Genomic DNA, 21,473 nt, shown 5'->3' with positions numbered 1-21,473 from the left:
ATACAGCCCGTTCTGCTTGTGTCGCTTCAGCTCAGTGGCACCGCCAAATTCCACAACCGCTCAAGCTCCGCCCCGGTGGCAGCCGGTACGCAAACCTCACCAGCCAAGGACTCGACATCTTCCCTGCCTTCCCAGCTCCTGAGAGCCCTCTGCTCTTCTCATCCCCGCCCCAAAAGCTGGTGGAGAGTGAAGAACTTTGAAAAACAAACACTTGTTCCAGTTACACCCGCAGAGATATCAGAACTGTGAAAAAATAAATAATAAAAAAAAAAAAAAAGAAGAGGTACAAGTGAAATGCTAATGGTTTACAAGCAACTTGTTTATAATTAAGTGTACTGCTGCTGCAAATGTTGCAACTAATACATCATACAAGACTTTTGCATATTATTTTAATGCAGGATAATTGTGGTATGGAGTGTTGTGCAATAAATTCAGTACTGTGTAGTTTGCTAAGAATTACATAGTAAACATAGTTTTCAGCACCTAAAAGCCAATACCACTTTTACTTCTTGAATTGAAGCTACTGCACTGTAGCTGCCACGGTAAGGATTGATGCTGATGAGTTGGAATACTGCCAGTGAAAACATTGACATTACAGTAACAGCAATCTTAATGAGGGTAAACAACAAGACTTTGAATGTAATTCTAAAAAACATGCCAAATAATCACAAAGCACAAGTTAAAGGGGAAAGATGTAAGTCATTTTTATATGATTATTACCACAGAATCACAGAATATGCTGATTTGGGATTATCTTAGAATTTTTGAACTTCAGATTAGATAAATATAGTGTTTCATGTAGGTACAGCTGTATATCCTAAATATTTATATTTGTTTGTGTGTGTGTGTACTCCATGGATTGTGCATTCACAGTGTAAGGGTTCATAAAATAAGGTACAGGGCATGTGCATAAGGTGCCAGCTTAGAAAATGAAAACTCCTTTTGTCTGAAACATGGGCCCATTGCTGAAACTATTTTCCAGATGTGCTTCCTACTTTTTTCTTTACCCTGTTAGTGATCATCTGTCTTTAACACAGATGATAGCAAGCTTATAAGTTTCTGTCTCTGTTTCCTAATTTTTAATGTGCCCCTGCCATCTAACTCATTTTATAACTAACTGAAAAGGAATTATCATCTGGTAAACTTTTACCATCACTTAGGAAATGATCACAAGTGCAGTGTCTACTACGAAGACAGAAAATCCTGCTAATACACAAAAATTAAAAAGTTAAGCAACAGTTATGTGCAAAGAGCTAAAAAAAACCCTACTGTAACTAATAATAGTAATAAATAAGGCAAATAAATGAAAGCTCAACAGAAGGTGTTAAATGATAGAGTTGTCAATATATTTAAATATATTTAGCATTTACACAGTTGTATTAATACCTCCCAGCTCTTAGACTCTGAATGTTTAAGATGTTTTCCTGCATCTTTAAATTGCTGCTAACCCTCTTCTCTGGACATTGTTTTCAAGCATTTCTTACTTTCTGTTTGTAACATGGTTGCAGAATGCAACGAAGCCCTGATCAAAGTCACAGAAATGAAAAAAGAAATTAACAGATACTTTCATTTTAGACTATATTTGGGGTTCTTTCAAATTTAAAGTTGTAACTGAAAAAAACTAGATATGCAAAGAAAACAATGGGAAGTTATCTTAAGAGTAAAAGAACATTGGATATATCCAGAGACTGAGAAAGAGAATGCCTTTCACTGGGTTTCCCACAAATACAGCTGCTGTTATCCCTAACTACTGGTTCCCTAAGGGTTTAGAGGATGTGAATTTCTTGTACTGTGAGTGAACGCCACACAACAAAACCATCATTATAACTCTCATGCTTTTGTTAGAAATCTCGGCAATTCACCCCAGAACGATCAGACCAGAAAGCCAAAACACATTCGTACCCCGAGGCACAGAACAAACTGCAGATACTTCCCTGGGAAAGCAGAAATATCAGTTGTTGCCCATGTTGTACCTCTTCCCTGGCAAACAAAATAGAACTAATAGCTATTCAAAGTGATGCATCGAGTGACTCCAGTTACGAGGTGCCCAGCTTCAGACACATTGTGGATCTGAATTTCTCAGATAGAGAATCTACTGCTCCTCTTGTCTTCACTTTTTAAGGATGGCTTAGGGATTCCATTTTTTGCCTGGGATCTACCCTATTAGGCAAGTCTAGCTACAACAGTGATCACTTGAAACAGAGTTCTTTACACAGTACAGAAGAAAGGAACACTAGTACTTAGTACTGGCAAATATCTGGTTACCAGTGCTGGAATCACACTGCTCAGACTGCCAGCACTAGTGGTTCTCACATTTTACAACACACTCAAAAACTCAGTGCAAATTCAAAGTGCACAGTGCAAATATGCAAACCATATTTCTTCCCCCTTTCTCTGCAATTTCAGTGGAATGTCTCCAAACTCACATCATTACAACTTGAACTGACCGGCTGAGGATTAAGCGGTACAACGTTTTATAAAATGTACATTCAGTTCTCTGGAAGTGGGAGGACGAGAAGCTACTGTTCAAAGACTTTTTCCAAAGATCTGTGCAAGGAGGATTAATCCTTAGTCATTCAAGAAGGGGCCCTAGAAATCTCACCGAGAGTTAGGCTACAGAAAACGGATCACCAAAATCTGTCAGCTGAACATTCTCTCCTGGACAGTGTTTGCAAAAGGATCAAAACCCATCACATTTCCCTCCATAATGTAGAAGTCAGTAATTTGAATTACTTCCAGTGCATCTGATAGAAACAAAATCAGAATCTGATCCCAAATGGTCTGTAGTCATTACATTTTGTTAGTTAACTGTTACAGAACACTTTTCCTCTGCGTACACTGAGCCCATAAAGCGAGTCTGTACAGGCAGCTTATGTGAATGGATGTCAAATGCTGTCAGTAGTATTGATATGCTCATCACAAGGAAGACTCGACAGAAAAAGACACCAAAATTATGTTTGTTGTTAAGTGGTGGAAAAGCCAATGGAAAAAGGCTTGTGTAAGCAGCAGAGACAGCACTGAGTTGTTTAAGTTGTGGGCTTGTGAAGGATGGCACTGCCTTCCCATACTATGTCAAGCTGTGCCAGAGCCTGTGCAACCGTGCTCCTTCCTGACCAACACAGCTGCTCGTCGCTGGTGTTTATTGAAGAACTGATCTGACTCCACACTAACACAGCATTTCATTCTCTGGCTCAGGGCAGGCTAATGCAGCAACAAAAATCAATGCTAGACCTTCCGCTGAGGTCACTGTTAGCTATTAACTGCCAAAAGTCCATGAAACCACCCCAGTGTGGAGCACAGTGCTGGATCAGTACAACACAGAGATGGCCAGGTTTGTAACCTCTCAAGTGTTTACTGATTCAGAATCTTGAGGTTTATTTGGTTTCCCCTTTACTCAAAGTCCTGGTTTTGTACAAAATCAGAGGCACAGTATCTTGGAAACAAGCAGAAATGACAGCATTTGCATTGCAATTCTAGATTCAGAAAGTATTGTCTTTGCTTTAAAATTTTGGTCCAGATGGATGCCAACCCAGCCTGCAGCAGCACAGAGGGCTGCACTTGGTATCATTGGACCTCTTGCCTTAAAACTGCTGCACTGAGTTCCTTGTTTTCATCTGCAAGGTGGAACAACCCTTCCCAATGCCTCACGTCTGCCAGTGTGAGGAAATGAGAGCACACACTTCAAACAGGAGAAGCCAGGTCTGCAGTTCTTCATCTTAATACATAAACAAGTGCCAGTCCCAACTGATCACAGTAATCGTAGGTATTTCCAACAAGTCTGGAATAAGAATTCATTTAAGAACTGTGTTCTTAATGCTACCAGGTTTAAAAGCATTACTTTCTGGAAAATGTCGTCAAACAAAATGATTTACAAGACTTAACAAAATATTTATACTGAAAAAAATACTTGAGAAGTGATTCATTGAAAATTATCTTATTATTTCCAATATAAAGATGTTCACTTTGAGCTTTAAGATTCTAGTTTATATCTTTTCTTAATTAAAGTTGATATTTTTTATTTTTTGATCCAAAGTCATTCTCACTGGGAAGAAAAAATGTTAATATCAGTTTTAAAGTACATTTTAAGTGCACATGAAAGGAAAAAAACAAAACACCTGCCCTTCATCTCACCTGAACTTCAACAAATGCTTCAAAGTTGCATACAAGACTGTGTCGTTCACACATTTGGATAATTGTGAAAATGTGCAACAATCCAGAAGTTCTCAGAACTTTGCTGTGACAGCTGATTAATAGAATCAGACCTTACATTATTTAGAAGAAAATCATAAAGTACTGTCAAGTTATACACTAGCCATGCTTCTAGCAGGTAGTTGTGAAATAAAGTTGTTGCCTTTTTAAACAATTCTTGATATCAGTTTCCTTTGGGTTTAAATTATGCTTTCTTTTGCTGATAACCTCAGCCTCTTCACCTAAGGTTGAAAGAACGAGTATTCTCAGGGATAGAGAAGAACAGAACCAAAAAAAGGATGAGTGCCAACACATTTGCTGGCTGTGATTTTGCTTTCCCATAACCACATTTCCCCATTCTTACCTGATTCCTGTGTACTTCTGTGCCTGCCAGGTCAGAGAAAACCTTCTTAAGACCATTTTAGCTCAGCTGCTTCCTCTAAGCAACACAAGCTGCTTTTATTAACGCCTTTCTATTCCAAGTCCACCATAAAGAACCATTTATTGCATAATAAAAAGAAATCCTGGGCCGTATGTACTGTGAATTTAAGTGGAGTTCTCCACTTACAGCAGGGGGAATTCTGCTCAAAAACAAACATCCTTTATGATCACACAGTCTGTTAGCAGCAGGCATCATGGGTTTTTTAAAGAAATTGAAAAATATTGAAGACAATCTGAAATTTTAGAAAAAAAAAAAATTACTATGCACCCCAGGCTGCAGGAAGCCAGTCAAAAATTAACTTCTTATTCCTTGGAGTTACATATGCAGATATTTTAAGCAAATCCTGTATAAGATACATTTTGCATGCTAATTTCAGTACAAATGAAAACTGGACTACACATTAGGAAAAAACTTGTAGACAATACTAAAATGTACTCTTTGGTAGAAAATACATTTGTATATTATACAGGGGGTTGGTTTGGGGTTTTGAAAGCCACTATTTCTCAGAATGTAATTCAAGTTAAAAATATAGAGCATTTTTTAATAAGTTCACAAGTACTAGGTGAAATCAATGTTTGTTATAAGATATCTGTGTAGAGGAAACACTGGACTGCTTCTTCCATGAATAAATATGTCTTTATCCTCAGCGCATTTGATTTTTTTACCCTGGACATTTCTAGAAATAGAAGAGCTGAACATTTTTTTAGACATATTTAGAGCAAAAAGCAGATGTTCCACAAACTCTTATTTTAAAAAATCTAGATAAGTTTCACTCGTGAACCACAGAAAACTGCATCCATATTGCTCAGCTGAAATAGCTGGAATCCCAAGTGTAAGGGTATCTATCTTAAGGCAAAAGCTTCCTTTGGCAAATCAAAAATTTGTCTGGATGTAGTATTTTTTTTTAAAACTTGTGCCTGGCCAATCACAGGAGGGACTTCCACAAAGATTTCACCAGGAAAGTTTACTTAACAAGATGGAAAAAGTCAGCTAAATACAGAAATACCTAAGAAGTTGCCATGCCATTGACTTGACAAGTCTTTAATGGAGGTTGGTCCCCTTTTTACTTTTAAGAATTAGTACAGCAGCATCAATTCTTGGTGTTATTTTGGAATTCCAGTCGAGAGCTGAGTTTTGCCCTGTATGTGTGTATATTACGAGATGGGCCGTGCCCTAAATACCTTATAAATGGTGAGAATGGAAAACAGAAGCCTAAAAAATTGGAATGAATGGAAGCTGTAAGACATGCTACTACATATCTGCTAAAGATCTCAGTAGTCAGACAGGAAGCAACCACTGACTTTTTGTTACTAACACACATTTTGGGAATGCGCTACTATGTGGGAAAGCTAATTCTGCTTTCAGCCACTGAAAAGTCACTGCAGTTAAAACTCTCCCTCTAATTCCAAGCTCAAAAATAACTCTGGGCATGGCAAAACAGGGCGACATGATTCAAAGAATCAGAGAAGCAGAGTATCTGTAGCTACTTCAAAAAGAAAGCCCTGCAGAAACCCTTTCAGAAGGACAGAGGTTAATTTCCCACAAAGAGTCCATTAGAATTTCATCCTGAATTTCAACAGTGAAACATGTATGCGTGTAGAACACAAACAGATACTTAATGAAGCAAGAATTTCTCATCCCTAATGTTTTCACAGTAATGTGGTTCTAGAATTAGTGATGACTGGACAGATGTGTCAGGTGTAGTACTGATACTACAAACAGAAGCATTTTAGGTTTGCACTGCTGTTCAGTGGGACCAGGATTTATGAGCAGACAAAACCCGGTCACTGACAACACACCCAGCTCTAAGCACCTAAGCCTTTGCTTCATTTGGAGGCTTATTAGAAGCAACCATTATTTGAGGGGAGGGGGTTTCAGATGCCCATTCCAGTAAAGTCCAGTACAGAAGGTGGCTCACAGCTCCTACCTGACAAGCATCAAACAGTCAGTGGGGAACAAGTATTTGGGAGCAACAATCAAATCCAAGTTAAACAGTTAAGTTTATATTTCATGAACTGTCACTGAAGTACTTGTAAAGGAAAGTTATAAAAGGAACTAATTACTTCCTGAATAGTTGTTGAGTCTGAGAAGTCACAACCAACATGGATATTATCTGCTTTTCAGACTGCCTTCTGAAAGGATTTTTAATGATTAAAAACTTTCTCACCACACCAATTCACTCTCCAAAAAGCTTTGGCAGATGATCAATAGACAGACAGCTGTCTACACACTACAAAGGACTTACTGTGCTGCCTTCTGTACTATAGTAAACCAGAAATACCAACTTACAGCTCAAACCTGCACCCTCCCAAGAAACAAAAATACTACAGCATTATATATATATATTAAAAAAAAAAAAAAGGCACAAAACCACCGCAATTTTCCCACTGGTAATATTACTAATATTATCAATAAACATTCACCTCCCACTACCACAACAAAATCTAAGAGAATGGGAATGATAATCTTATTATAGTGCTCAACAGCAGAGATTGGTGCCATGACCTGATTTACAAGGGTTCACAATCTATGTACTGCACTAAAGCACTTTTTAGGGCTTCAGTTTCAATTCTTAATAATTTTTGGTAATGTGAGCACAGATATTTTATAGTTTGTGTTGGTTTGTTCCTCTTTATGTGAGCTTACTACCATTTAATCATTTACTGCATACTAATTTGTTTTTTTAACTATATCTATCATCATATGCAGTAGACAGTAAATTAAAATGTTGTGAGGAAGAAACAAACTTGGAAAAGAAATAGATGTCAAGTACTTTTATCTGAATTACATAAAAACTGCAGTGTCACCTCCCACAAAAACAAATCATGTGCCAGTAGAGACAGTCTTGTTCTTGAACACTACTCTGATATTTATCCTTTTGTACTGTGATCTCCTTCCCACCTCAGCTTTAGGATATCTTTCACCAATCCAAGTTTTCCATGGCATATAATCACATGATTTATTTGTATCATATTCCCATTTCTGTACGGAAAACTCACTACTGCGCCAGCAGTGCAGGTGAGACAGTGTCTGCCTAAGTTTACAGCTAATAAATTAGGGTAAGATGGCACAGCATTTAATTATTATATATATGGGAAGAATTGCATTCATTCCCATTACATACATCAACTTGTCACTTAATGATAATATTCAAACAGTACTAACTTGACCATATGATGAACAACAATCAATTCTATTGTATCTATGAGTAACGTGCTTTCATACCCCTACAAGGATGAATCTGCTTTCTGTTTGCTAATAAAGCTCTAATGTAATTCATAAAAAGCAAAGGCCCACATTTTAATAATTAACACTATTCACTGCTTTTAGAGAGGCTAAATATACAATAAAAAAAACATTCCTGTATGCCAGTGTTTAAAAGGAGAGAATTGCTCAGAATACACAGTGTCTCTTCCACAGAGGTTTAACCTGGCCTGAAAGTGTCCCAGCAGCTTCCACACCAGGAACCATCCAACTCCCACCTCAGGAAACATCCAAGCCTCACAACAGTGACCAAGGGCAAAACGTCAGGAAGGGCTCTGGCAGAAGACAGACAGTGAGGTCAGGTGTCTGTATGTAACTGCTCCTGCAGCACAGGCCCTCTCCCCCAAAGCAGGGTTTAGCTCCTATGGATGCTTTTGTTTTCTCTGAAAGCTGCTTAATTGTCAAAAATAGCTCCTATCAAAGCTAATAATTTGTCATTTGAAAGAATTCTTAAATATAAGACATGGCAGCAGCCAGCAGGGAACCTGCCAGCCTTCCCTGCTGGAAACCCACCAACAGCTGTTGTGGGACAGCAGCTCCTTTGCTCCTTCTCTCTCGTGGCTAACACCAGCCAGGGCTCATCTCAGGGAGTTCCCCACAGCAGCACCAGCAGAAGGACCCCTGAGCTTCAGCCTGCTGCCATCACAACAGGCATCAGCAGCTGAACTCCTGCAGACTCTCCACCCTGCTACAAACACATCTGCTTCCCCAGCCAGTCTGCTCCTGCTCCTTTTTTCATCTTCCCAACCTCCTTTCCTCTTCTGCCTTTTCTTCCCAGACCCCTCGGTCCCCCCCCAAGTGAAAGCAGCAAGCAAACAAAAGGCCATTCAGCACGTTACCGGGGCTGAAATGAACTCAACTGCTCCATCATTTTTTCCCAAGCTCTTATCTTTGAGGCTGTCTTCCAGAGGGTACATAAAACACACCTTACTGTAACTGGGAAGCAAGTATCATTTGGCAGCAGGGTTCTTCTGCATATTAAATTGCCAGGATTGTGATGGAAGCAGTGTAACATTTGGTGTAGGAAACTCGCTAGTAAGTAATTCCTAGAGTAGGAATTTCAGGTAGATGGTGAGGACATAGCATAGAAAACACTTTATTTATGATTTACAAAATCTGTTATTGTTTCCAGATAACACAGGATTAAAAAATAAAATCATTTAAAGTCTACAAAAATCTAAAAGTTTGGAGTATTTTCACGCGAGCATTCTCATTTATGGTATATAATCACACATGCTTTTACAACCACTAAAAATAAAACATTCTTTCCATGACTTGAAACTAGCTCTTTTTTGAGCATACAAGAAACACCATAAACTGGATTAAAGCAAACCTACACAACCTTGGAACCCATAATGTCAAACTTACAAAGTTTAAGAAAGTTAGTTCTCTGAGGACTAGAACAACGATACATTACAGAACTTTTTCCATGGGAGCCATTTCTCTGAAAACAAACCAAAGAATAAGTTTAAAGCTGACATAAAAATAAAAACATGGAACAAAGTTAATTTCTGCTGGTATTCCATTCAGTTACACCATGGGTCAACTCGTTCCATGATTTGTAGAAATACTGTCATGATTCATCACAGTAAAAAAAAAAAACAACACCAAAAACTTACTTAATGAAAAAATCAAATGAAACAATTGTCAGAAAGACTTCAAATTAAAAGTATACTTTCCACTAGCATTAAATAAATTCAATTTTCTTAAATGCATTTTGAAGTTCTCAAAGCAAATTCGCCAAATCAGTGTAAGAGGTGAACAAAATGAGCTATTATAATGCCAATGTTACCTTAGTCAAGCAGATTAACTCTTGCTAATTATTAAATTACACATCTGCTGCATATTCTTAGTTCGCGAGCTCTAATTAGCTGTTTGAAAGTGTTCCGGGTGGTAGCCGAATATCCGCTGGGCGTACGGATCGCTGTCCGCGGCCACCTTCTGTCCCGGGTAATGGTGGTAGCTCTCGGGGTGGAAGTGCTCACAGTGCAGGCTAATCCATTCCCGCTCACTACTGTACCTTTCTGCTTCAGCAAGGATTCTGGTGAGAGCCATGATGTAACTCAGGGCCATCTGCAGGGTCTCATACTTGGACAGCTTCTTATCCTGACCCCACTGCGGGACCACTTTCCTCAAGCGATCAAAGGCCGTGTTCAGTCCTTGCATCCGTCGTCTCTCCCGGGCGTTGGCAGCCAGTCTTCTCTTGGCAGCGTTCTCCAGCCTTTCCGAACTGCACTTCACAACACAGCCAGCTCCACTCCTGCACTGCACGTCTGATTCCACACCTGAATCCGAGTGACTGGATTTACAGGTTTTCATATTTGATGTAGCTTCAGTTTCACACACACACACAAGGATTACTTTGTAAAAATCAGATATTTAGAAAGTGGTCAGGAAAGCACTGTTTTTAGCTGCCTGCATACCTCTTGAATCTGTTTCCAGACCTCAGTGACAAAATATTTTTCTTAACTTCTTAAAAAAAAAAAAAAAAAAAAAAAAGAAAAATCTTCTTCTTCTTCTGGAAATGTCCAAAAATGTTTCTTACAGTTTAAAGAAAGAATGAAGAATTGTTAATATCTTATGCTTTCATTCTTTTAATTTCTTTAATCTCAAGCAGAGAGAAAACAATGAAATCTCCCTTCTCAGAACGTATGTTACTGAAGAAAATGATCCATTTATTCCAACTAGGATTCCAAATGACTATTTTAAATGAGGGAAGTTCTGGTTCAGTTTAGGAGAGTATTTTGAAATGGTGAATGGTTGCGATCTGAAGATGTAACTTCCTAACAGAGATCTCTCCTTTGGCTCCTGCTGGCCAGCAATGACTGTGTTGTATGGACAAGATGAGGCTTTATAGGAACTGCAAAAGCCAAACAGGTGGTAGCAGGTGGGCAGGCGGCACTCTGCTTCCATCCCAGTACCTTCCCACCCTGGGAACTACAGGCAGGGAAGAAAAAAAAAAAACCAGAACAGTAAAATCTGAACATTACAGCCTTCATCTGGTGAGAAGTCTTCCAAAGCCATTCTGTCCAGCCCTAACAACTTGCCATCTGGAGTAGTGTCTGGCTGACCCTGGGCAGTTAAGCAAAAGATCTTTTCAAAGGATAAATCTGTTGCAACACAGGGGGAAAAAAAAAAAATCTCTGTGCATTGTAGCATTTGTACGTTAAAGCACGTGAAAATTCTGGTGAGGTATTGAGGATAGAAGAAATAACTGTTTCAATGAAACAGGAGAAATAGCCTAATGATATACAGCCAAGAATAATGTTTTGCACATATGGTACCAAAATAAGCAAACTTAACCCACTAGAAACCCTTCAGCAAGCACAATTTTAATACTGTATAAAGTACACAACATTGCAGTCAGAACTGTACCTTGAGAAAAATGGAGATTGTGTATTTGCCTGTAAGCAAATTCAATGTCATGAAATCACTGAAATATCCTTAAACAGTTAAAATGTAGCTATGGATTTATCTAATAATGATTGCAAAAATACACAGATAGGTTGTGATAGTCACACACAAAAGCATGCAAGTATAGAAATCATCTGAAAACTGCTGGGTTTAATACACCGTACTAAAGCATATATGTGCATTTTATGTGGGTTAGAAGTGTCTTTTTAGCAATATCACTAAATAAGTAATGAGAATAAAAGAGTATGTGAAAAACAGAAATCTGCTTGCTGGCAGTAAGGGATCAATTCTGCTACCAACTGTAATGATAGAGAAGCCACCCTATATACACCCACATAATCAAAACATCTTTCTTTTACTGTACTTGCACTATTAAGACCACAGCTACATAAACTTAGGAGGATATATCACACAATCATTTTATGATGTACATACAAGGGGGGGGAACCCACCACACAATGATTTATTATCTGTATTGATTTCAAACTTAATTAAATTGTTACCAGCATTCATAAATTAGTAACTTTTTTCATTAGAGACTGAATACTGTATATTTATTTAGAACTATAGCTCAATTGTTTTCATTATGACTCCAAAACTTGGTGTAGTTGTAAACAGCTGATTAATCCCTAGGAAAAGCAATGACAATGAAGTGAGGTTGAATAATCCAGGAACAATAGGATGCAATTGAACACTAATGGACTCCAGCGTGACAGATGTTGAACGTCGGCTGTTACGCCCAGTTGCTCTGCTCTTAATATTCTGCATCCTAATGACTGTGATCAGAGAGGAGAGCTGGGGTAGGGGCTCTCCATTATCCCATTATCAAAATGCATGCCACTTCTTCAATTTTTAAAGAAGTACAACTGCATCACGTTTCATTAGAAACGTTCCACTTTGCTCTCTGTGTGCACTGACCTGTTCTGCCAAACGTAACGAACGACTACCACACGTTAAGGTGCTCCTTTCTGACTGACACTTCCTGATTATCCCTGTGAGGGAGAGGTGAGAACTGCACCTTACAAAACCCCTCATAACCACATGTCCTTCCCCCCCCCAAAAAAAATAAAAAATCAGCAATTAGAACTTGGGAGATATTTCTTTTTCTGAAGGCACTTCATGGGAAATACTGCATGCACAGCATTAAAAACAAATACACATCTGACCTTCATGCTATTGCTGGGGCATATTTTAGTGCTACTGCAGCCTTCTATGCCCAAATAAGTTTGTTAAATCCTTTGTCTCTTACAATGAATCTCCAATTATGTTTAATGTAAAAGAAAACAACAGAATCAAGGTGTACCATAAGTTAATAAATACTGTGTGTTCTCATGAGGTAGCTATTACTCAATTCAGAAATTAATCACTCAGTGTTAGGAGTGCTGCTAACTTCAAACCAGAAATACAAAAAGTTTCCCTTTAAAATGTCATATGGTATAATTCTGTATTTTTTCATTTGTCAGTGTTTTTGTTTTAACTTAATATGTGCTGCTAATCCTAATTGATTCACCACCATCATGCTTTGACTAACACACTACTATAATCTCAAGAGAGAAGCTGTGATTTATCTCTCCTACTGAACAAACTGTACCATTAGCTTAAATGGTTTATTACCAAATCACAGGACAAGGGCCCAGATCCATTTGGATTAATAACAAACCCCTAACAGGATTTTATAGCTTATAGGCAAAGCTAAAAAAATGCTCCTTGCCCGATGAAAACACCTGCCTTGCATAATTTCATTTTCTTTAAAGTTTCTGCTTTATGAACGAGAAACATGAAAAGTATCAAGGTCTTATCCATACACATCAATTAATTTAGTTCATTTGCACAGCCCCCCTGCACAGCCATATGAGAATATGTTATTTCAAACTCAAAAATGAACAGCTTTATTGCTCAGTGAATAACAGAAAGGGTATAAGACTAAATTTTCCCAGGTTTCCTTCACTTGGGTTGACTTCCTCTATATTTCAGCTTGTCTCAGTGCTTATGTAATTTTACTCCCTTCCCCCTTTATTTTTCACAATTTCTCAGAGATAATAATGTTTGAAATATTATTTTTCAAATTATCATCAATATTTTATGTTTTCAAAAAGTTATTAACATATTCTGATGAGATACTCTGCTGTGGTGCTAAAAACTTTTCCAGATCCCAGCATGGGTTTTATACACCAACCATTTCATAAGAATTTCCCTTTTACTCTTATTTTACCATCATAGACAATCTCAAGCCAGAGGAACATTAGAATCACCAGAAAGTTCTATGTCTACTCAAGTTACTCAAATTTCGACTTTTCAACCTCTAACTATGCAGGTACAAATTTAGTGCTACTCCATGATCCTTGCAGCATTATTCTTAAGTCACATTTTAAATTCAAAACAGTATCATTTATCAAAATATTATGTTTTCCTCAGAGAAAAACAAGAGAGATGAATAAGAATGCTATTTCAGTCCTAACCCAAATTATTTTAGCATCTTTAAGCCACCACTGATATTAGGAAAATGGAGGAGAGTTTCAGTGCATTAAAGAAATTAAATAGTTTCAGGATCTATGACTACACACATAAAGTCATAAAAATTGTCTTCTAGGTATCCAAGTTAATAACTCAGATGCTGACTCTCTCAGCTCCCACTAAGAGATTAATATCTCTCACCTGTACTACTATGGAAAACACAACCTAATTACTTCTGTTGTGGATTAACTGTGGCAAAACACTAAATTTAAAATGAAGTGAAAGCAATATTTCTGGTTAAAGTCTAATTCCTCAATACATTCTCCTCTCTAGTTGTACTAAAAGTAACATATCAAAACAAGAATCTTACCTCTCCCTTGCAGCCAGAACTGACTAGTTAATCTCGGGTAGATCCTTTCTAAAAGCCTCCTCAAGACTTCTTAGCACTGTAGTTCACACTGAGGAAAGCTGAAGGACTGGCACGCTGTGTGCTGCTTGATTAAGAGCAGGTGGGTAGCTACCAAAATACAACCATCCTTAAGAACCCAATTTCTTGCAGCATTTGACTCAGCTCACAAGACAGGCTAGAAATCACACACAGGTGTGTGGAATCCTGTGTTCTCCTGCCTTGGTTATTTGCATTGTTTTCCCCATCACGGCCATAGGAATATCAGAAAACACAATAACTCACCAGAGAATGTTGTATCCTGAACTGACAGTAACTAATACTGGCAAGTTGAGTAGCAAAGTACAGCTGCAAGAGGAGCCTGCAATCATTTCACCCAGGGCTTCCCACCCTCATCCTGGACACCCTTTTCTATGAGTGCTTAGAACATTAGAAGTTTCCTCTTCAGTCTCTGGTTGAAATCTTCTTTCTAGTAGCTCACACTTAAGGCTCTACTTGCCATACCCTCCATTTACCACTTCTCAGTTGACCCATTTCTCCTTGCCAGTCATCCTCTCTGTTCCACATGATCTTTCTTAGGTAGCTTTCCCTCAGCTGAGGCTCAAAACCCACAGCTTTCCCCAGTGATCCTGGACAGAACACCATTTCAACATAACTTTGTTTGAAAGCATTTTTTTGCAACAGGAGGTCCGAAACCTCCTGAAAAATCAAAAATGAGGAAGGGTTCCTTTTCTCATGGTACTAGAGGAACATGTTTTGAACCTGGTTCTTATCTACATTATATATTGAATATGATTACATTATGCACCTTTGTACACATACATATACACAAGACAGCTCACCAAAGAAGTTTCCACTTCAAATGATATCACAACCCACTGCACCACTAAAGCAGCAAAAAAGGCTTTGACATATTAAAAAGCAGTTGAATTTTCTGAGCACTTGGCACCACATATGATCTCATGTGCTCAAAAATACAGTTATCCACCAAGGTCAGTCCCACCTGCACACACTCAGTGATCTGCAAAAGCTGTCCTGATGTTTTCCACAAAGGGACCTACAGACACACAACAGGAGACACACAGTGACCTTTTATTTTCCTTTACACCCAATTTCAATGGGACAAGAGTCTTCCAGAAAAGACCTTCCATTTCTACATAGCTTGAGAACTATTAAAAGCACTACCTAAAATGCACCAAGAAACAGAGAAGGGAAGAGATCCAGTTTTCCCTCCTGAATTCAAACAGGAATTACTGGGTTTATGGTCTTCGATAGGTATTTCCCTAACCTGTTCTCTAAAACCTCTAACAGGGTAAGTAGCAGCACAAATGATAAATTATTATCTTTTAATATACCACATACCTTAGTATTAGAAAGATGAAGTAGGTAGTTATGATAGCAGAAGGAAGTATAAACTCAGGGTTCTTGTGTTCAACTCCAGATTCCAGAGAGAGTAATGCTCCAGAGGTTATTTATCTCTTAGTCCCTCCTGACTTCCCTCTCTTGTGGCCCCTACACGTCCTCTGACTTTCTCAGGTGTCTTTCATCCAATTATCATCCTGCTCATTCCTCACATCCGTGCATCACAGTCCTCTCTGGAAAATATATGGGGATCTTTGAGGCTACGGTGAGGTGACTTCCCATGTTTTCCCCCCTGTGCACACTGCTCTCCATATAGATTTGGATGGTCCTTTTAACCTCAAAGCAGAGATGTTTGTTCCAAAAGGATTCTGCAGTGATGGCAGCAGCCAAAGCCCAGCAATTTATGAACCAGCATAGGTGAACTAAGACGAATGCATTTGTTTTTAACACTTTACAAATGTAACTAAATTTAACGAGACCCTGACAGTGAAGCAACACCCGCACTAGGAACAAAACCAAACCAAAAATCCTAAGCTTGCTGCAAAGAACTAAAACCTCTCAATAAGAAATCAGCTCAGCGTTCTTCCTTAATTGACATATATGGGTGGGCAATCTCAGGCAGAGGGTGTGATATATCTTACCTGCTGAACTGTCAGCCTTTTGCTGGAACAGGTCCTTGCCCAAACACTGGCAAGAGGGGCAATACCACAGCTACAGGTGTCAGTTCCCCACGATGACTTTGTGAAAAAACATTTTTTTTTTTTTACATGGTAATAAGTGACTCTTAAGTTACTTATTTGCTATGCCATCAGAAGCACAAGAAACACATTAACATTAATGCAAGCACTGTTAAAAGAACCCCTAATTTTAGCTGTTCTACATTACGTTTTTATTGGTTTTAATTAGACAAAAAAATATACCAGGACCATTTACAAGTTAGCCCTTAAAATCCACTTTTTTCCTTTGGAATTCAGAACAAAGCCTACAAAAATTCCCAAAAACAGCAACTGAACAGGTGACTGTGCTAAAAGACAGTTTGGAATTTCATTGTGGAACTAAATTACCTCCTTAGAAGGCTCTCCCTGGCTACCTGTCGAAGATCATTAATTATCAATGTGTGAAATGACAACTCCTTTTTATTTTCTGATAAACCTTTTTCTCTAGATATGTGGGGATTGTCTCCCTGACACACAGAACTAAAGCTGTTCATACAGTATACACAGACTCTTAGTATTGGCAATGAATTTACTTTAGCAGAGCCTAGGGAAAAGACACCTGTTACAGGAGTGGAGCTTTCTGTTTACTCTTGAGAGGAGAAGAGAAAGGGAGAGAGAAAAGGTGTGACGTGGTATCAAAGAAGAGAGAAATGTAAGACTGTGCTCCCACTGAGTTTCCCAGACACCTCATCAGAAGAACTCTTATTTAAAATAAAGCCAACAAACAAACTGCTTGCACATGCAGATTTTCATTGAGTAGCTTGACGTACTTCAAAAGTAAAAAAAAAATTGCAGCATGTTACCTATGATATGAAAACTTTTCTCTATGATTTATAACTGTGAAAAAAATGCACTCCCTGAGTAAAAGCACCTTTTCTCTCCCAGTGACAAAAACAGCTAGTCCACCTCACTCCTAGTGAGTTCTTTTTGCTCATATGACAAGTGTCCATGGGACAGGACCAGTAATGGCCTCTATGAGCACTCATCTTGATTTTCTCCATTCTTTCCTACAGTGAAAGTCCCGGTCCATATTCTCTATCAAGAGGCATAAAGACCCTCGGAGTGAAGGTGACATCTTCCCTGCACCTGTAGCCACAGAAAACCAAGGAAACAGGAAAATGAGGGCTGCAACCCACTGGTGAGACACCATGACCTGTGTAAAGCTTCTGTTCCATAAAGACTTTGCAACCTGCAACTTGCTTCACTCAAAGTACAGAAATAATTCATGTGCAGGAAAATACAGGGTAGCTTATGCATGAAAATGAGCATTGAAACTGTGGAAACTAGGAATACTTCTTGACAAGTAGACAAAAAACAAAAGCCACTGAGAATGGTCCCATTTTGAGAAGTAGAAAAGTACACAAGAATCTCTGTGTGGGATAAAATATGATGTCTACTGTAATAAACCTGTAAAGACTTGAGTATATTTAATATTTGACCCTAAGTAATCTCACTGAATTGAATGGTAATCTGTTTACAATATTTAAGGTAAACATCAGCACCTGGAATTCCAGGGGAAAGAGGAAAAGCAATAAAAGGAAATGGGAAAAAAACAGGGGCCACTGGATGAGATATAAGCAGGGATACAGGCAGGAACAGAAAGTGAGAACAATAAAACAAGGGAAGGTTTCAAGTGGACTGAGCTGCAACAGTTGATAGTGGCTGGAACAAACAGTCCATAAGATTAGGAGCTGTCTTTTTTTTTCTTCTCAAACCCTTTGACTCATTGTTGTAACATGAATAAGAGAGTGTAATGCACTTTGGAAACGAATTACAGCCATACAATCAATTTCCTATCCAATTAGGAAAAAGACTCTCAGAACTCCTCATCTCCCAAAAATGTAATTAATGCTACAGTTAACGTTGCTTGCCCAAAACAAAATCGTGTATAGATTGTGCCACAGTTTATCGACTGAAATAAAAATACATGAAGTAACAATGGAGAGAGCGATGCCAAAGGATGCTGCAAGCTTTTTATGAAATAATTTCTCATTTCAGGAGGAGTTATTTTCTTGTGCAAACAGGCATAAAATTGCTGCCCGGTGCACTGCTTCTCATTGATTTCTACTTGGCACAGTTTGCCAGATGCTGTTTGGTCTAAGTGTCGCCTTGACCTCCGCTGGTGACGCTGGCCCCCTTTTGCTTTGTGGCCCACTATTTTCCCAGCAGGGAGATCCCACCCCTCAAATAGTTCAGTTGCAACTTTTGCTAAAGGCTCGTAGGTTCCCCATATGCTGTAGCGGAGGGGACAGCCTGACCGGAATTAAGTCAGGAGTGGCGTCCAGCTCTGTGGCTGGAGCTGGCCCAGAGGAGATTAGAAATGCCCCAAAACTAATTAAATATTTTGTCTCCTGCTGGTAAACAAAGGCGAGCGAGGGCAAAAATACGAAATGCCTGATTTAACTGGGATCTGTAAGTAGCTTGACAACAGCAACCCTGAAGTCAGTGATGCATGATTTAAAAGCTCCTAATGGGTCAAAGCTGTTACACAAATTAGACTTCTGTTGATTATCCTTCGTCTTATGTATTTGCAAAACTGTTACATAAATGTACTTACTATCAGTTCTCAGAGCGTTTCACAACAGCATTTCTGGGGTAAGAGCCATGCAGTCCAGACATTTATTTGGAAGCATTCTTAACCTTCTCTTTTGCACTAACAGAGAAAATAAATATAATAACCCAAGTAAATATGTACCAATAAGAAGCATCAGCATTTTCAGTAACACTGTCAAGTGTTGCTTCACAAAAATTAATAGAAGAACTATCTCATTTGATATCTAGTAACATTTTTTAAACATTGCCAGCTAAGTATCTTTTCAAGGCACTTCTATGTAAATAAATACATATATAATACATATAGAATATATATAATCAGTTAAATTATTTAAATGAAGAATAATATATATTTAATCAGCTAAATTATTTAAATAATGGATCTAATGCTTTTGATACATACAATTCAGATTTAATGTATTCAGTTGTGTAAATTAAAAATCCACTCTCGTGGCATTTTAAATATTGTGTGTATTTTAAAATACACTACTGCAGACTTAACTTCTTTCCTTTTAGAAATGTGCCATAGCTATCACGTAAATATTCCACGAATATGTTTTAGAATGCTAAGTGAAGAAATGTCCTACAAAAATCCTGTCATGAAATAAAATGAGAATTCTAATTTGATGTTCTGTATACTAATTTCCTATGCATGCTTAGCTTCATATGCTTCTGCAATCCTACTGCAGTTAAGGGGACTAATCCAGTGTCCAAAGGCAAAAATAGCTGTTTGGTTGTCCAGGACCTCAGTGCAAAATGCTGTCAGTGTGAACTAAAAGTGACTTGTTAATGAAAGCAGAGTATTCACCTCTTCAGGGAGGGCCTGTGTTCAATCTTTATATTTTCCATAAATCCACTTTTACTTGTGGGTGTTTTTTTTTAATCTTTACAATAAGGTTATCTTTATTTGCTGAAATTTGAAACAGTGAAAAATGGCAAGTATCAAATATATCAGTAAAAGAAAAGGAAACCTTAAAACCAATTGATCCATATATATACATATAAACACCAGCAAAAAATAAATATAGATCCCATTTCGTTTTCATAGTATTTTACAATTAGATTTTTACTTTATAATTCAGCTGTTCTGCAAATTCAGTAATCCTGACTCAGTTTGAGTAAGAGTCTATAGCAAGGGCTGATGTTGCAATTAATGCTTTCCAAAGGACCCAGGAACTCTCGCAGCTCTCTCGGCCTGTCCCTGCCCAGACAGCTGAGAGCCCGCGATCACACACATATTCCACATCTGCTCCTTTGTCCAAGTGGACAGCAGGACGCCACAAAGGTTTCCTCCATCCAAAGAAAGGCAATTCTAAAAGATTAAGATGCTCCAGTTAGGCACATGGTAACACTTGATGGTTTGGGTGTTCAGATCCCCCAAGTGCCCCATTTCCAACCAATAACGAATTGGATGTGACGGGTGTATTCTAAAAGCTACTGGTAAAGCCAGTCGTGAATAAAGGAACACTTAATGTCATGATTGCTAATATAGCAACAATAATGCTGGCTTTGGAATGCACAAAGGACAACGTTTCCCACTAGGTACGTGAGAATAAAGTGTGAGAAGCCACGACTAGAAGAGCAAAAATCTCACTTCACCCAATATATATAGCAAAAGGACTGAATGTCTGATATCAAAAAGCTTGTTGGTTGGGGGTTTTTTTCTCCCATGAAGCTAGTTGTTTCTTTTAATTCCTTATTTTTTCGGGATTTCATTTCTTGAATGTCAGCATTCTATTGGATTTTCACAGTTTTCTTTTGAATTATACAAACTCAAGGATGGGAAAGTTTTCTCAGACTTAATTATTATAGTGGAAATTTCAAATTAAGAACTTCAATAATTTTTACAGAAATATATTCAGCCACAAGAAAACAGGTTTCCTTGTTTCCACACAAAATAAATGACACAATCATCCTTATTTAATAGCATATATTGTGGTTTATGTCATGGACTTTAATTCCTAATGCAAAAAATGCAGGAAGGCAGCTCTATTTCTGTTGCAGCTGGCCTTGTTCACATACAGTTGAGAAGTAAAAAGGTATGTATTACTTTTTTTTTCCTTACAGCTTAAAAAAAAAAGTGTCTGAGCACAGTAATATTGATATTTATGTAATTCAGGCTCAATGAAAAATGTGCTTTGAACAAGGTTCTATCAGTTTAAAGAACTAGGGACGTTTTTAAAGTCACAAGGAAAACTTCCTGTCCAAGTTCTATAGCATCAAAAACAAACAAAAAGCCCCAAAGTTTTAAGGCCGTGAACTGGTAACACAGAATACATTTTCAACAGAAAATTCCCAGATATTTTACCACAGAATATGATAGATTTTTCCATGTGCTTACATTTTTACATCAAATCTGGACATTGTTCTCCTATACCTAAATCACAAAGCATCAGCACAGACTGCTTTGTGGAATGTTACTGTCTGTAGTGTATGTTGGGGGTCACCAGATTAGATGATGGCCTTATGAAATGCAGAAAAGACCATCAAATTACCTAATAATTCAAGACAGTGATGCAATAAGAGTCTGAAACGAGGAAGAATTCTGGCAAACTGCATGCAGATTCATTTCCCTTATTCTCCAAATCTTTAGCAAAAGCATCTTTCTTCTTTGAGGTGAATGGAAAGCGTTTAATGTATCTCAGGCATTCACAGAATAAAGAAGCTGTAAAAT

At 38.1% G+C, this 21,473-nt stretch overlaps 2 protein-coding genes across 2 annotated transcripts in view; one reads left to right on the top strand and one right to left on the bottom strand.

The window, feature by feature from the left end:
- MYPN (myopalladin) overlaps nucleotides 1–5,276 on the top strand; it is a 55,549-nt gene extending 50,273 nt beyond the window's left edge. The window contains exon 20 of the mRNA XM_017826039.1: nucleotides 31–5,276. Within this exon, the coding sequence (XP_017681528.1) occupies nucleotides 31–200 (170 nt within the window). The 3' untranslated portion in view covers nucleotides 201–5,276. The remainder of the gene's footprint in view (nucleotides 1–30) is intronic.
- Nucleotides 5,277–8,970: 3,694 nt separating this feature from the next.
- On the bottom strand, nucleotides 8,971–10,442 carry ATOH7 (atonal bHLH transcription factor 7). Its single transcript, XM_017826040.1, has one exon. The coding sequence runs from the start codon at nucleotides 10,211–10,213 to the stop codon at nucleotides 9,758–9,760; it is 456 nt and encodes a 151-aa protein (XP_017681529.1). The 5' UTR covers nucleotides 10,214–10,442; the 3' UTR covers nucleotides 8,971–9,757.
- Nucleotides 10,443–21,473: the final 11,031 nt, after the last annotated feature.

The sequence above is a fragment of the Lepidothrix coronata genome, unplaced genomic scaffold, assembly GCF_001604755.1.
Source record: "Lepidothrix coronata isolate B3197 unplaced genomic scaffold, Lepidothrix_coronata-1.0 Scaffold124, whole genome shotgun sequence".
Taxonomy (NCBI): Eukaryota; Metazoa; Chordata; class Aves; order Passeriformes; family Pipridae; genus Lepidothrix; species Lepidothrix coronata.
The sequence above is the reverse complement of the archived record's forward strand: the minus strand, read 5'-3'. Positions and strand labels throughout refer to the sequence as shown.